Source organism: Oncorhynchus masou, chromosome 3 (assembly GCF_036934945.1).
Source record: "Oncorhynchus masou masou isolate Uvic2021 chromosome 3, UVic_Omas_1.1, whole genome shotgun sequence".
Taxonomy (NCBI): Eukaryota; Metazoa; Chordata; class Actinopteri; order Salmoniformes; family Salmonidae; genus Oncorhynchus; species Oncorhynchus masou.
This window is the reverse complement of record NC_088214.1, coordinates 29,349,409-29,366,545: the sequence shown is the minus strand read 5'-3', so window position 1 is coordinate 29,366,545 and position 17,137 is coordinate 29,349,409. Positions and strand designations below refer to the sequence as shown.

The following is a 17,137-nucleotide window of genomic DNA, read 5'->3' as shown; positions in this document are numbered from 1 at the left end:
TTGTGGAAAGTGTTATGAAATCTAATGTCCTGTAATAATACAAATGTGTAACTGTCTGAATGTTGCTGGACCCCAGGAATGGGGATCCTTAATAAATACAAATACAAATCTTTACATAATTTTGCTTCTGGTCAGTTTCCTTGTTGGCAGGCTAATAAGCTAAGTTGTTACAGGTGACTTCAGTTATTTTCCAAATGTTTCCTTTATTCATTGAATTTCTCTATGCCTGTGCTGTACAGTTAGCAAAGCACTTAATTATTTCTTCAGAATATCTGAACTTTATCACAAAATATATCAGGTTCAGCTTTGGTAATTCAAAAATGCAATTTCAGCTCCTTACGTTCCAAAAAGAAAACTGAATTTTACAAAACTTAAGTTCTCTTATTGTCTTGAGACCAGACAGTAACCTACCTCAGTGTCTTATTGGTCAAGATGTATTGTACAGTGCATTCAGGAAGTATTAAGACCCCTTGACTTTTTCCACATTTTGTTACTTTACAGCCTTTATTCAAAAATGTGTAATTGTTTTTCCCCCTCATCAATCTATACACTAACCCATAATGACAAACTTTTTTTACAATTTACCCTTTACTCAGTCCTTGGTTGAAGAATATTTGGCAGTGATTGAGTCTTCTTGGGTATGAATCAAATCCAATCAAATCAAATTTATTTATATAGCCCTTCGTACATCAGCTGATATCTCAAAGTGCTGTACAGAAACCCAGCCTAAAACCCCAAACAGCAAGCAATGCAGGTGTAGAAGCACGGTGGTTAGGAAAAACTCCCTAGACAGGCCAAAACCTAAGAAGAAACCTAGAGAGGAACCAGGCTATGTGGGGTGGCCAGTCCTCTTCTGGCTGGGCCGGGTAGAGATTATAACAGAACATGGCCAAGATGTTCAAATGTTCATAAATGACCAGCATGGTCGAATAATAATAAGGCAGAACAGTTGAAACTGGAGCAGCAGCACGGCCAGGTGGACTGGGGACAGCAAGGAGTCATCATGTCAGGTAGTCCTGGGGCATGGTCCTAGGGCTCAGGTCAGTTGAAACTGGAGCAGCAGCACGGCCAGGTGGACTGGGGACAGCAAGGAGTCATCATGTCAGGTAGTCCTGGGGCATGGTCCTAGGGCTCAGGTCCTCCTCCGAGAGAAGGAGAGAATTAGAGAACGCACACAGGACACCGAATTGGACAAGAGAAATACTCCAGATATAACAAACTGACCCCAGCCCCCCGACACATAAACTACTGCAGCATAAATACTGGAGGCTGTGGCCCCATCCGAGGACACCCCCGGACAGGGCCAAACAGGAAGGATATAACCCCACCCACTTTGCCAAAGCACAGCCCCCACACCACTAGAGGGATATCTTCAACCACCAACTTACCATCCTGAGACAAAGCTGAGTATAGCCCGCAAAGATCTCCGCCATGGCACAACCCAAGGGGGGGCCGCCAACCCAGACAGGATGACCACATCAGTGAATCAAGCACTCTACAAGCTTGGCAAACCTACATTTGGGGAGTTTCTACCATTTTTCTCTCCTGATCCTCTCAAGCTCTATCAGGTTGGATGGGGAATGTTGCTGCACAGCTATTTTCAGGTCTCTCCAGAGAGGTTGTAGTTTGGGCTCTGGCTGGACCACTCAAGGACATTCAGAGACTTGTCCCGAAGCTCCTACTGTGTTGTATTGGCTGTGTGCTTAGGGTTGTTGTCCTGTTGGAAGATGAACCTTTGCCCCAGTCTGAGTTCCTGAGTGTTCTGGAGCAGGTATCCAGTAGCTCTCTGTACTTTTCTCCGGTCATCTTTCCCTCTATCCTGACTAGTCTACCAGTCCCTGCCGCTGAAAAATTACACTGGCCAAATCCAGACAACGCTGGGTCAATTGTGCACCACCATATGGGACTCCCAATCACGGCCGGTTGGGTTACAGCCTGGATTCAAACCAGATTGTCTGTTGTGACACCTCAAGCACTGAGATGCAGTGCCATAGACTCCTGCGCCACTCGGGAGTTAATACTTGGTGGAAGCACCTTTGGCAGCCCTTACAGCTGTGAATCATTTTGAATAAGATTCTCAGCTCTTAGGGCAACATGTCACAAAGCGGTGTACATATACCAGCCTAAAACCCCAAAGAGCAAGCAAAGCAGATGCGGATGCACATTAAATTTGGTTCAGAATCATTGAAGGACAGCAATATTAAAACCTTGTCTCTTTCAATACAGAGGATCAACAACATTGTATTCACCCCACATTTCTGGTAAACATTATCATTGGGAGAAAGAAGTGGGGTATAAAGAGGTAGAGAGAGAGAGAGACAGAGGGGTCAAAGAGAGAGAGATAGAGAGGAGGATTAAAGAATAGAGGTAGAAAGAGAGGGGATGGAGAGTGAGATAAGTGGAGAGAGAGAGAGAACTGACAGACGGGAATGCAATTGACTTACAGTTGAAGTCGGAAGTTTACATACACCTTAGCCAAATACATTTAAACTCAGTTTTTCACAATTCCTGTCTTTTAATCCTAGTAAAAAGTCCCTGTCTTCGGTCAGTTAGGATCACCACTTTATTTAAAGAATGTGAAAGTGTCAGAATAATAATAGAGAGAATGAATTATTTCAGCTTTTATTTCTTTCATCACATTCCCAATGGGTCAGAAGGTTACATACACTCAATTAGTATAACAGCATATAACAGCAAATGTGAAGACTTTGCAAGGGGAGTGGAGCCTTTCACTTGGCACTGCACCTTTGCAGTGGTAGTTGTTAATGTTTCCTTACACTAGATGGCGCTATAATTCAAGTAAATGTTAACAAGTGGTTGCACTTACTTTATAAATGTAGCCTATTGTCAGAATTTTATTAGCAAGTTATATTGCATTACAACAGTCAATCCGAAAATGTAATGATTTTGTCACAATATAATTGAATATATTAAATATCCACCACTTCATTCAGGGTCATTTTCATTTGTCTTTTCACAGCCTGAAAAACTAGCAATTGCACACACTGTATTATTGCAGTAGCATGCACCCCCATTGCAATGAACAAACACTAGTTATATGTGTTGGTCTACAGGTTTAGGCTCTGGGCAGTGGACAACACAGGCCGTCGCTCCAGCCCAAGTGAGGTCACCATCAAGACCCCCTGCCCTGCTGTGGATGATGTCAAAGCACAAGGTGGGATTTCTCATGCATGGATGGACACTTTCAGTATCTGTATCTTGGTTTTCAGACTAATATTCTAACAGTAGTTACTAATCTGAAAACGTGTAGACGCACGTGTCTTGTCTCCACATACAGTACTGAGATTAGATTTGTGTTGTTACAGAGATTGCAGACAAGATCTACAACCTGTTCAATGGTTACACAAGTGGCAAGGAGCAGCAGACGGCCTACAATACGCTGATGGATCTGGGCTCTCCCACCCTGCACCGTGTACTCTACCACTACAACCAGCGTTATGAGAGCTTCGGAGAGTTCACCTGGAGATGCGAGGATGAACTGGGGCCTAGGTATCTATACTCTGTCTCTGTTTCTCTCTCTCTTTGTCCAAGAATATCAAGGCATACTGGTTAGGAAAGCACAACTACTGCCCAACCAACTGTCTAGTAGCGTCACAATCCATCCACACCTGGGTGGTGAAACTTGTGTTCGTTGTGTTTCAAACACAGACTGGTTTATAATAGATTCCAAGTACAGGGTTTGATTGTAGACATAGTTTGTGTAAATTAGGTAAAGTGTCAATTCATTCAAAATGATTGGAGCAAATTCTACCTTTGAAATCTCTGTCCATTTACCACAAGCAGGAAGGCCCCCTAACCCCTTACTGGTTTCTCAGTGCAGGTACATTACTACAGTGCCTTGCAAAAGTATTCACCCCTCTTGGCGTTTTTCCTATTTTGTTTCATTACAACCTGTAATTTAAATAGATTTTTATTTGGATTTCATGTAATGGACATATACAAAATAGTCCAAATTGATGAAGTGAAATGAAAAAAATAACTTGTTTAGAAAAATAGTGCGTGCATGTGTATTCACGCCCTTTGCTATGAAGCCCCTAAATAAGATCTGTTGCAACCAAGTACCTTTAGAAGTCACATAATTAGTTATAAAGTCCACCTGTGTGCAATCTTAAATGTCACATGATCTGTCACATGATCTCAGTGTACACCTGTTCTGAAAGGCCCAAGAGTCTGCAACACCACTAAGCAAGGAGGACCACCAAGCAAGCGGCACTATGAAGGCCAAGGAGCTCTCCAAACAGGTCAGGAACAAAGTTGTGAAGAAGTACAGATCAGGGTTGGGTTAAAAAAAAGATCATTAACTTTGAACATCCCAAGGAGCTGCTTTAAATCCATTATTAAAACGTGGAAAGAATATGGCACCACAACAAACCTGCCACGAGAGGGCCGCCATCCAAAACTCACGGACCAGGCAAGGAGGACATTAATCAGAGAGGCAACAAAGAGACCAAAGATAACCCTGAAGGAGCTGCAAAGCTCCACAGGGGAGACTGGAGTATCTGTCCATTGGACCACTAAGTCATACAATCCAGAGCTGGGCTTTAAGGACGTGTGGCCAAAAACATAATCAAACACATTTGGTGTTTGCCAAAAGGCATGTGGGAGACTCCCCAAACATAGGGAAGAAGGTACTCTGGTCAGATGAGACTAAAATGAAGGAAAATGCTATGTCTAGCGCAAACCCAACACCTCCCATCACCCTGAGAACACCATCCCCACAGTGAAGCATAGTGGTGGCAGCATCATGCTGTGAGGATGTTTTTCATCGGCAGGGACTGAGAAACTTGTCAGAATTGAAAGAATGATTAATGATGCTAAATACAAGGAACATGGCTTGAGGGAAACCTGTTTCAGTCTTTCAAAGATTTGAGAATGGGTCGGAGGCTCACCTTCCAGCAGGACAATGACCCTAAGCATACTGCTAAAGCAACACTTGAGTGGTTTAAGGGGAAACATTTAAATGTCTTGGAATGGCCTAGTCAAAGGCCAGACCTCAATCCAATTGAGAATCTGTGGTATGACTTACAGATTTCTGTACACCAGCAGAACCCATCCAACTTGAAGTAGCTGGAGCAGTTTTGCCTTGAAGAATGGGCAAAAATCCCAGTGGCTAAATGTGCCAAGCTTATAGAGACATACCCCAAGAGACTTGCAGCTGTAATTGCTGCAAAAGGTGGCTCTACAAAGTATTGACTTTGGGGGGTTGAATAGTTATGCACGCTCAAGTTCTATTATTTTGTCTAATTTCTTGTTTGTTTCACAATTAAACATATGTTGCATCTTCAAATGATACAAACCATCCAGGTTATAAGGCAACAAAATAGGAAAAATGCCAAGGGAGTGAATACTTTCGCATGCCACTGTATAATGTGAAATTATAGCTAAATGTTTTAGAAACAGAGCCATATGTCTGATATAGAATGTCTACGTACAGTTGTCTGTAGATGCACGGTGAAGCAGGTGAAACTGATTAAGACGTCTTTAACTCCGAGATTCCAAATCGGGGCCTTAGCTTCCAATTAAAGGTTGTTTTTAATGCCATATTGAGCCCATATTAGAAGGGTTGATGTAATTGCTTTGCTGCTGAAGTGTTCAATTAAAATACACTTACATTAGCAGCCCCACATTTTCAGAGGGATGATTCACGTCAAGAATGCACTGACATTAGATGAAACCAAAGTAAGTGCATTTGAGGTGAGGTGTCGGATCAATCAATTGGACGTTATCTCGCTAAACACCATTATATTGTTATGGAGGGGTGGCTACCTTTTTACTTACATCATACTGTAAGACTATTAGCTTGTTAGCATGTTGGGCAGGATTTTCCATGTTGTGTAAGCCTGCTGTCTCAGGAAATGTGTCATAGGCATTATTGAAGAGATGTATTTGTAATATATTCTTAAATGTAAATGAGAATAATTTGTAAAGACATGGTTTGCATTGGACCTTATGTGTTGGGTGCACTGCCCTTGTAGCGTTGTTGGAGAACCCCCATCACTTGTTTACTTGTTCTGTACTCTCTACCATTTCTGAAAGGAACAATTTACCACTTGAATCAAAGCAATGAGATGCTCCCTTCCACACACAACAATACAAAGCCGACAACATCGCCTGTACCTGGGCTTGTCTCCAGAAATGACATTCCTTGTTATGAAATCCTCAAATTCACTGGGGTTTCCCTGTCACAAACAATGTGAACCATTGTAAATGCAGTTTTCATTAGCTAGTCAAAATACAGATAATAGTCACCCACTCTGCCCCTGACTAAATTAAAACTTGTTTCAGCAGAGTAAACAATATGTTAAAATAAATGGATCTATCTTTATAAAGCAGGGGAAATATTCCTCTCCCAGCTTTTGTACATATCATATCTCACTGACAAGTTAGGTTGGCCCCTGTCAGAGAACATTTTTGTTGCTTTTTCCTGCAACATCGCGTGATGTTCATGCCAAACATAAACGTACAAAGTCTGTCTCCCGAGCCCGACACTTCTCTCCGTGTCCTGATCTTGTCATCGCTACAGGACTACCCATTACTAAAGGCATGGGGCTGGTTGTTGACTTAGAAATGATAGATGTTGGCTTGGTAGGAGAAAATCCTATCTTGAACATTTCACTCCCCCTCTGTCTCCTTTCCTGTACAGCCCAATAACTGACAGTTATTTTTATGACACATCCTAATCAGGCAATTTCCTGCGATGCTAAGTATTGTTATGGTTGGATTTCTGTTGATGACATGATAAGTGGAGCTCATGTTTTTGTGATTTAACATTTTTTGGTTAAAAAGGGTCTAATTTAATCAAGACTGTTTAGAAGATATAGGCATTTTCCTCAGACATTATTCTACCACAGTTACTCTTCCATTATCTCCATTTGCAGATGAGGACTGGACTGTCCTACCTACAAATATATTCCATATCTGGTTGTTAGTTATGGACAACAATACATGTACTGTACCATGAAAGTCCAACAGTTTACTTGCATGCAAGACATGAAATTGCGTGCATTCATATTGAATTTCCATGTACATGGACAATAAACATATCGGATTGTATAACAACGTGTAACACAGAGACAGACTCATCATAGTGGTGGTTTCCTAGCATCATTGATGCTCTTTTGAACCAATCCCTGGTCTCTGTGACTGGCTGTCTGAGGAATGCAGCTGATTGTTTCCTCTCCGACCAGTGAAAAGCAATGGAGTCAAGGAGATTTGAAATAGGGGCCCTGGCAGAGTGGGAGAGCTCCAAAATGTACCCTGGAAATGTGAGGCCATTTTCCACTTCTATACATGCTGGGATTTATGGTGACAACCGTTGCTATTTGGAGCCCAAAACCTTTTCTTGAAAAATTAAAGCATAACAAACCGCAAGATTTTTGTTTTAAGCAAATAAACATCTAAATTCCTTAAACCACTGAAATGTGGCAAGATATTAGAAACATAAATACATTTAGAAAAATTATATAAATGACAGCACCTCTACTACACAGATACCGATTATTTTATGAATTAATATGTCTTTAAATTTTGACATCGTTAAGTTACCATTTATATTCTTTAATCAAGAGTTCTCTGCAGATAATACGTTGTGAGTATTTAAGCTGTTGTTCTGCCCTATTTGACTATCATCTGCAAATGGGATGTTGCTTAGTTTCTCTATGTAAACGAACTGCGTATCCAGTATTCAGGGCGGCAGATACAGTAGCCTAGCAGTTAGACCGTTGGGCCAGTAACCAAAAGTTTGCTGGTTCGAATGTCTGAGCCGACAATATGAAAAATCTGTCGATGTACCCTTGAGCAAGACACTTATTTTGCTCACGGGGTGCCGTACTTCTATGTAACCCTGTAAAACAACACATTTCAATGCACCTATCTGGTGTATGTAATAAAAAGCTGGCCCCTAGTTTGGAATACAAAATCTAAAATATGAGGATGCTTAACATTACAAGCACAGCTTTCACCTATTGAATGCAAATACCTGGAAACATGACACTCCATTACAGTATGTTCATGAAACAGTGATAGTGTCCTTGTTTGGAAAGTCTCACCTTCTGACACTTAAAGCACATGAAGAAGCTGTCCTCATTGCACCTTGTGCCTGGTCTAACAACAAAACAATGATTAGCAAGTTAAGAGGTATGTCTGAAAACATTGGATTCTGTGGAACATAATCTTAGGAATGCTTTGAATGTAGGAGTTGGGAGGGATGACATTATTAAAATGTTTTTTTTTAAATTAATAACAAAAATGTATTGTGGGTCGACAAAAACGTCTCACTCTTTACATTACAATTTGGTGGTCCTGGTTTGGCCAATGAGTGAGGTGAAGCCATGTCTGAGGAATCAGGCACTCTTTCCATCAGTTGCTGTTTCTGTTAGCCACTTATCCTGGAGACAGCTTCATCACTTTCAACGTCATCACTATCTGAACATGGGTAGACCATGTACAGGTTATGAAATGGATGAATAACAGTCAAGTATTGACCTAAGAATGATTTATTCCACCTCATGTCCAGTCTTCTGAAGGGAAGAGGTGGGTTTAGAGTCTGTCGTATTATGATGTAGTGTAAACACAATGGTGAGGCCACCGCAACGTGTGATTTATGAGTGAACCGCTCTATCCAACGTTTGACTATCCAATGTTCTCATTTAAGGTGAGAACACCAAATACTAAAATCTTACCTCAATCCAGACAGAGGTCCATATTTTATGTATTAAGTATTTCCATCAATCTTACTTTTTCTTCTTGTACTTTTGAGCAAGATTCTACAGGAAATCGAGATCAACAGATTTGAGAGGGCATTAAGACATTTTATTTTGTGTGAAGGCCTTGTCTACAGTGCCTTCAGAAAGTATGCAGAACCCTGGACTTTTTCCACATTTTGCTTCGTTACAGCCTTATTCCACAATGGATTAAATAAAACGATTTCCTCATCAATCTACACACAATACCCCATAATGACATAATGACAAAGCAAAAACAGATTTTTATAAATGTTGGCAAATTTATTAAAAATAAAATAAAACATACCTTATTTACATAAGTATTCAGACCCTTTGCTATGAGACTCAAAATTGAGCTCAAGTGCATTCTGTTTCCATTGATCATCCTTGATGTTTCTACAACTTTATTGGAGTCCACCTGTGGTAAATTCAATTGATTGGACATGATTTAGAAAGGCACACACCTGTCTATATATGGTCCCACAGTTGACAGTGTATGTCAGAACAAAAACCAAGCCATGAGGACGAAGAAATTGTCCGTAGAGCTCAGAGACAAAATTGTGTCGAGGCAATGATCTGGGGAAGGGTACCAAAAAATGTCTGCACCATTGAATATCCCCAAGAACATAGTGGCCTCCATTCTTAAATGGAAGAAGTTTGAAACCACCAAGAATCTTCCTAGAGCTGGCCGCCTGACCAACCTGAGCAATCGGGGGAGAAGGACCTTGGTCAGGGCGTTGACCAACAACCCAATGGTCACTCTGACAGAGCTCCAGAGTTCCTCTGTGGTGAATGGGAGAACCTTCCAGACGGAAAAATATCTTTGCAGCACTCCACCAATCAGGGCTTTATGGTAGAGTGGCCAGACGGAAGCCACTCCTCAGTAAATGGCACATGACAGCCCGCTTGGCCAAAGGCACCATGATAAACAAGATTCTCTGGTCTGATGAAACCCTGAAACTCTTTGGTCTGAATGCCAAGCGTCACATCTGGAGGAAACCTTGCACCATCCCTACGGTGAAGCATGGTGGTAACAGCTTAATGCTGTGGGGATGTTTTTCAATGGCAAGGACTGGGAGACTAGTCATGGTCGAAAGATGAACGGCGCAAAGTACAGAGAGATCCTTGATGAAAACCTGCTCCAGAGGGCTCAGGACCTCAGACTGGGATGAAGGTTCACCTTCCGACAAGACAACGACCCAAAGCACACAGTCAAGACAACGCAGGAGTGGCTTCGGAGCAAGTTTCTGAATCTTCTTGAGTGGCCCAGCCAAAGCCTGGACTTGAACCAGATCAAACATCTCTGGAGAGACCTGAAAATAGCTGTGCAGCAACGCTCCCCATCCAACCTGACAGACCTTGAGAGGATCTGCAGAGCATAATGAGAGAAACTCCCCAAATACAGGTGTATAAGCTTGCAGCATCATACCCAAGAAGGCTTGAGGCTGTAATCACTGCCAAAAGTGCTTCAACAAAGTACTCAGTAAAGGGTCTGAATACTTACTTAAATGTGATACTGTAAGTAATTATAGGTCATATTTCATAGAAATCTGGCAACCCTGGGCAGTTAGTTTAAGAATCCATATGTCATGATTACCAATAGTTATCCATGTTATAGACACCTGTACATGTCATGTCTATACTGTGGATCACTGTGGCAGGTGCAATGGACCATAGCCTTCCATTCAATACTACATAAGTTGTTTGCTGAGGAGTGTTGTGTTGTGTTCCTTTGCAGGAAAGCATTTATTTTTTAAGCCTTATTTACCATTAAAGGAACCTGATTTGAAGGTAGTGTGTGTTTGCTGAGTAGTGCCTTGATGTGTTCCTTTGCAGGAAAGCTGGTCTGATTCTCTCCCAGCTGGATGACCTGAGTGGCTGGTGCAGGGGTCTTCTCCAGGAGCCCAAGATTGGCCTGCGCAGGATGTCCCTCAAGTACCTGTCCTGCCGCTACACAGACACCAAGGCCTTTGGTCTCAACTGGGTGGACCTGGGCCAGGATGTGCGAAAGGCCTGCGACGAACAGAACCTGCCAGTCATGTACAATGATTATGGGGAGCCCAAAGAACGTTGAACATCACACAACAAATAATGGTTCTTGAGGAGTTGGAAGTGTGCTTTTGGGGTTATCGTCATGTCTGCTTTTCAAATATTGTATGTTCTAACCCATATTTACAGTTATAGGAACCTGATTTCAAGGTAGGGTGTATTTGAGAAGCAAATAGGGTTTATTTCAACAATTACTAGAGCAAGGTATAACAGTAATGCTTTACTGCATTTAGACAGCACTTTTCATGAATTTTTGGGAAATTTGGAAGTTGCACCAACAATCCCATCCGCAAAATGTATATATTATGATGGCGAAGATTCAGTTATTTAACATGTTGAATGTAGTATTCAAGTATAAATTCATATTTAAGCTGTTGTACATGTATGGAGATAGGCAGTATATGAATTTGTGGTAAATTTCAGAAGTTTGGGAGTTCATGTACAGTTTGACTTGGTTTTAGTCTCTAAGGGCTCTATTGAATCCGTATTGCGGAAGTACAGCTTTACAGAGTGATTGTAATTTAAAGGCGTTGTTCCTGCTTTAGCGTAGACTGCATTCATGGTAAACGCTGCATATTGGAAATTATCTTTACATTCTATTGCGTAATGCTTCAGCTTTACAGACTGATAGAGCCTTAAATGTTTAAAGTTGCCAAACCCAAATGACAGTATTTGCTACATCAATAAATTCCTAATTATTCTGAAATCAAATGGCTATCTTTGAATCAGTATTTCTATTACAAAATGAAATATAACAGAAAATCAATGTTTTATATTGTTTATCTGTAGTATGTTTATAGATCTAATCCTATCATACTGTATGTGTCTTAAGAATATACATGTGCAACAGGTGTTGTTGATACTGTAAAAACACAAACTCAACTAACATGCCAGTGTTTGATACCTTTCTTGTATTATAATAATTGTTCATACATTTACTACAATAGCATTTCAAAGCAGCACACACTTGCAATTAATATCAACCAAATACTGACTGTTTTCTTGAATACATTTTTTGGGGCTCCTAACACATTCCTTAATGCAGTAGTTGTCCCCTTAACATAGACTTGAAAACCAATGCTTGTAGATATTTTCATAGGTTCACCAATGCATTAAATAACAGCACAGAACAGTGGTTTGCTTCTGTAAATATTGTATTACACATGATTTGTATTATAACATTGATAACAGTGGACATCAGCTGTAAGGATATCTTGCATTATGAGAAAGACATTGGTTTGTTTCTTTTTGTGAAATTTGCACGAGAGGTGAGAGCATTCATTATGTATAGTTGTTATATGTATATTCATTTTGGAGAGGTTTGTTTATTCAATACAGTGAAGTGGATTAGAAAAATGGACAGATAAAAATGCTTAACAAAATCAATTATCCATCAGAAGTGATTCAGAATTGTTACCATACACAACATAAGCTGATGAAAACAACAAAAATCTGCATGTTAGATATAGTAGTTTATGTGGATAATCTAATGTTCCCTTTTTCACTTTGATCTTTGCTATTTCAAAAAATAATAAAGAATATATTAGCAAATGTGGATTGTTGGACATTCTGGAAAAAAAGTTACCTTATCAGTCACCACTTCTAGGCCTTGTTCCTTTTTAGTCAGTTAACTCAAGTCAATGTAAAACTGATGGGAATGTTTCTTATGGATTGTAGAGCCTCACACATGATGGTATAAACAAAATTACAATGCCTAAAGACATGTAAATGCAACATGTAAAGTGTTGGTCCCATGTTTCATGAGCTGAAATAAAAGATCCCAGAAATGATCCATACGCAAAAAAAGATTCTCTCAAATTTTGTGCACAAATGTGTTTAATCCCTGTTAGTGAAGCATTTCTCCTTTGCCAAAATAATCCCATCCACCTGGTAATCCCATCCACCTATGACAGGTGTGGCATATCAAGAAGCTTATTAAACCGCATGATCCTGGGGACAATAAAAGGCCACTCTTAAATGTGCAGTTTTGTCACACAATACAATACCACAGAAGTTTTGAGGGAGAGTGCAATTAGCATGCTGACTGCAGGAACATCCACTAGAGCTGTTGCCAGAGAATTGAATGTTAATTTCTCTACCATAACCCGCCTCCATCGTCATTTTAGAGAATTTGGCAGCATGCCTCACAACTTCAGAGCATGTGTAACCACGGCAGCCCAGGACCTCCACATCTGACTTCACCTGCGTTATGGTCTGAAACAAGCCATCCGTACAGCTGCTGAAACAGTCGGTTTGCACAACCAAAGAATTTCTACACAAAGTGTCAGAAACCATCTCATCCTCACTAGGGTTTTGACCTGACTGCAGTTTGACGTCATAACCAACTTCAGTGGGCAAATGCTCACCTTCGATGGCTATTGGCACACTGGAGAAGTGTGCTCTTTATGGATGAATCCTAGTTTCAACTGTATAGGACAGATATTTTTTATTTATTTAACTAGGCAAGTCAGTTAAGAACAAATTCTTATTTTCAATGACGGCCTAGGAACAGTGGGTTAACTGCCTGCAGAATGACAGATTTGTACCTTGTCAGCTCGGGGGTTTGAACTTGCAACCTTCCGGTTACTAGTCCAACACTCTAAACACTAGTCTAACCTGCCACCCCAGATAGCAGACAGTGTGTATGGCGTCATGTGGGCGAGTGGTTTGCTGATGTCAATGTTATAAACCGAGTGCCCCATGATGGAAGTGAGGTTATGGTATGGGCAGGCATAAGCTACAGATATCAAAAACAATTGCATTTTATCCATGGTAATTTGAATTTAGAGATACCGTGATGAGATCCTGAGGCCCATTGTCGTGCCATTCCTCCACCACCATCATCTCATGTTTCAGCATGATAATTCATGGCCCCTTGTTGCAAGGATCTGTACACAATTCCTGTAAACTGAAAATGTCCCAGTTCTTCCATGGCCTGCATACTCACCAGACATGTCACCCATTGAGCATGTTTGGGATGCTCTGGATCGACATTTACGACATCGTGTTCCAGTTCCTGCCAATATGCAGCAACTTCGGGACAACATTCCATAGGCCTCAATCAACAGTCAGATCAACTTTATGCAAAGGAGATGTGTCACACTGCATGAGGCAAATGGCTGTCACACCATACACTGACTGGTTTTCTGATCCATGTCCCTACTTTTAAAAAAAGTTATATGTGACCAACAGATGCATATCTGTATTTCCAGTCACGTGAAATCCATAGATTAGGGTCTAATTAATATATTGCAATGTTTTTTCCTTATAGCTTTGTTTATTTGGTACATTTTCTTAACTCTTTCTTGAACTACGTTGTTGGTTAAGGGCTTGTAAGTAAGCATTTCACGGTAAGGTCTAAACCTACTGTATTTGGTGACAAATAAAGTTTGATTTGATTTGAAATTGTTGCATGTTTTTCAGTGTATATTCTTACGGGCAAGAGATACTGTATGTGTTTCCCTTATGTTCAGGGGAGTGTGGAGACCCAAAAACAAACAAGTTAGATCAAATCAGCATCTGACAAAGTTACAGTTTATTCAATATCAAGAGTAAAATATACAGTATAGTATCACACAGAACAAGATGACACTTAGGTATAATATTTGTTAAGAATATTTCTTGAGAAAACTGCTACATCTTACAACTCTCTTAGCATAAAGTGTTAAGTTAGGTACCTATGATATGCTTACATGTGTATTATGTGATATGATGTTGAAATAATGTAGACTTCCGTAACTACATCTACATGCGACATTAGACATTTCCCAAATATATTATTCTATAAAAGTTAGTCGTTCTTACAGATTATTTATTGTGTTGAAATCCTAAAAGCTACAATCTTGAAACACTGTTTTTATTTTGGGTTAAAAGAGATAGCCTCCATTGCTCTCTAATAGGAAAACAAACTGGAAATACATAATGACCAGGGGTGAAGTTCATCTTGTTGTTTCATTGTGAGCCAGCCTTGGCCTATCCCGTTCCATCGTTCATAGCAGTCCTGCTTCCAAGTATTTGGCTTTGCTCTTGTTCTCCTCTGCATTTGGATCACGGCAAGTGCATTCATCCTGATCACAGTCGGCCCCAAACTGAATGACCTGTCAATCAGTCAAGTAACCAGGAGATTAGAAACAAATCTCAAGTGACAATAAAATCACAACCAGGGGTCATTTCTCCAATTGAATCAACACATCTGCAAGGTAATAGCAGACGTTTAACAATGCAATAATCTATGCCATTAATAGTATTGCATGATATTATATATTTGAGCTCTACACACTTTTTTATTTCTTCACAATTTCAAAGACAAACAAATGTCTCCCAAGAGATGAATAAAGGGAGTGATGTCAAATAGTTCACCGTGGACTTAACAGTGAGAAACCTTGAGTGGGGGAGGGAATACACCACAGTGGTGAACGGATGAACACATGTTAAGAATCAACAATAGGTTGCCAAGTCTTGTCTAGGACGCAGGCCATCCCCACAGGTTGCAAAATAAACTCAGATGCCCTGCAAAGCATTCTGTTGCAAGAAATGTGAACTAAGCTAGGTTAATGCAGAGGCTAGCCTACCTTGGATTTCATTGATGATTAATGGAAGTAATAGTTTTATTGAAGACTTAGCAACTGTTCCAGAAGGTCAAGAAGAGAAAATCAGATCCCATTAAAAGTATGTTTGTTTGGCAACAAAGTGTCTCCTAAGCCTAATGTTGGTTCATTGATGGAGGCTGTGGTGAGCCAAATTATATATTGCAATATGTAGGGAATAGGGTGTAATTTGGGACAAAGCCATACCCTGCTGCCTTTGCTTTGTTCTAATGACTTCTGAACAACAGAGACTGGATGTTTTTCCTGCTTGCGTCAAACAAAAGCCAATAATTTGACTGTTTTGTATGCAGTTTAGAGTAGTTGCTATCCAATGTTTATCACAACTTCAATAAACTCTTTTGAAAATGGAATAATATATGTTTCAGAGACAAGTCATGTCAATTTAAGAATTATTTAAGAATTAATTGAATGAAAGATTTGCACTGTACAAAAATGTAGAACACACTGTGGCTTATCGAACTTATTAGGCCGCATTTGACCAATCACATCAGATATTTTCACATCAGATCTTTATCAGAGCTGATCTTATTGGTCAAAAGACCAATTAGTGGAACAAATATTAAAATGGTGCTGCCTTTGTAAACACAGATTGACATGTTTGTGCTTAAACTGGAAGCGAGTGGACTGAGTCGTCTTCTAGTCTACTGTCCAAGTCTGCTGCCAGCTCGGACTTTGGACCCAAAACCAGACTCTACAAATCAAAGTGCCCAGGAGGCCAGAAGAGTTTCCATGGGCTGCATAAACACCAGTGCTCCACAGTTCCACTGGACCCACAGTGGCAGGATGCTGTCGCTCACGGTTTATTTCACTTTCTCAGAGCTTGATAGTTTAACTGGTGTTTTACAGTTACAGAAGACCACAGACACCTGGCCTTCCCCTCATAAAATACTATTTAGCAGGCGATTTATTTATGACAGGCACTCCATTGCTTAGCTTACTCATTCAAGGGGGAACCGGCAGTAGCCGCGCTACCACCATGAGTCATAGGTACGGACATGAGAGAGTCGAATGACCTCCAGTTAGCTGGCTGCAGCGGACTCTCAGGAATGAATAGGCAGTATGCATATACAGTAGGCAAAGTAGCAGGTATGTGGGAGAAAAACATGGCCACTGCAGTAGACTGACTCATATGGAAGCATAGAAAAAAAGCAGGTAATTTAAGGAGGTGTATGGGGGTGAATGTACCTTTCTGGTTGAGAGGGTGGATGGACAGCAGTCCCCTCCATCATACTCGCAGTAGGCCCTGTTGTTGATGGTGTCACACCAACCATCTCCCCCAAAGGGCTGGAAAAAAAGGAAACACTTATTAAAAGGTAGTATCCGCAAGATGTGATCATCATTATCATCGTTGCAACTTCCTATTTGCAGACGTCAACACCCAAATACAAAAGCACCAAGAGTGGATACCATTGACTTTTCCTTTAATTAATTAACAACTAGTAAAGAGATGATACCTGACCTCTCAGAGCTGGAACTAAATATTTTGCATATGAGACAGGGCCTTCAACCATTTTTTGCAGGATTTTGGTAAGTTCTGTCAAACTCTGCAACGGCATAAAATTGGCAAATTTATGCTACATAAAAAAAAGTAAGGCGTCATAATGAAAGTCTTCAACTTAAACTTGAAGTTATTGTGCCAAAAGTGAGAAAATAAGAGGTGACTGCCAAAGATACTTTTGGTTTTCCCTGGGCTGATGGAGCCCTTTCAAAGGCTCCAGGTTATACCTGAATCCATCT

The 17,137-nt window shown here is 40.5% G+C and overlaps 2 protein-coding genes across 5 annotated transcripts in view; one reads left to right on the top strand and one right to left on the bottom strand.

Moving 5' to 3' along the window:
* LOC135514189 (astrotactin-1-like) overlaps positions 1-12,589 on the top strand; it is a 278,864-nt gene extending 266,275 nt beyond the window's left edge. For all 4 annotated transcript variants that reach the window (XM_064937505.1, XM_064937488.1, XM_064937496.1 and 1 more), the window contains exons 21-23: positions 3,075-3,175; positions 3,327-3,510; positions 10,581-12,589. In XM_064937505.1, the coding sequence (XP_064793577.1) occupies positions 3,075-3,175; positions 3,327-3,510; positions 10,581-10,818 (523 nt within the window). In that variant the 3' untranslated portion in view covers positions 10,819-12,589. The remainder of the gene's footprint in view (positions 1-3,074; positions 3,176-3,326; positions 3,511-10,580) is intronic.
* A 1,797-nt stretch (positions 12,590-14,386) lies between these two features.
* Positions 14,387-17,137, bottom strand: part of LOC135514181 (pappalysin-2-like) — an 88,111-nt gene continuing 85,360 nt past the window's right edge. The window contains exons 22-23 of the mRNA XM_064937467.1: positions 16,586-16,684; positions 14,387-14,890 (exon numbers count right to left, since the gene is read on the bottom strand). Coding sequence (XP_064793539.1) covers positions 14,783-14,890; positions 16,586-16,684 — 207 coding nt within the window. The 3' untranslated portion in view covers positions 14,387-14,782. The remainder of the gene's footprint in view (positions 14,891-16,585; positions 16,685-17,137) is intronic.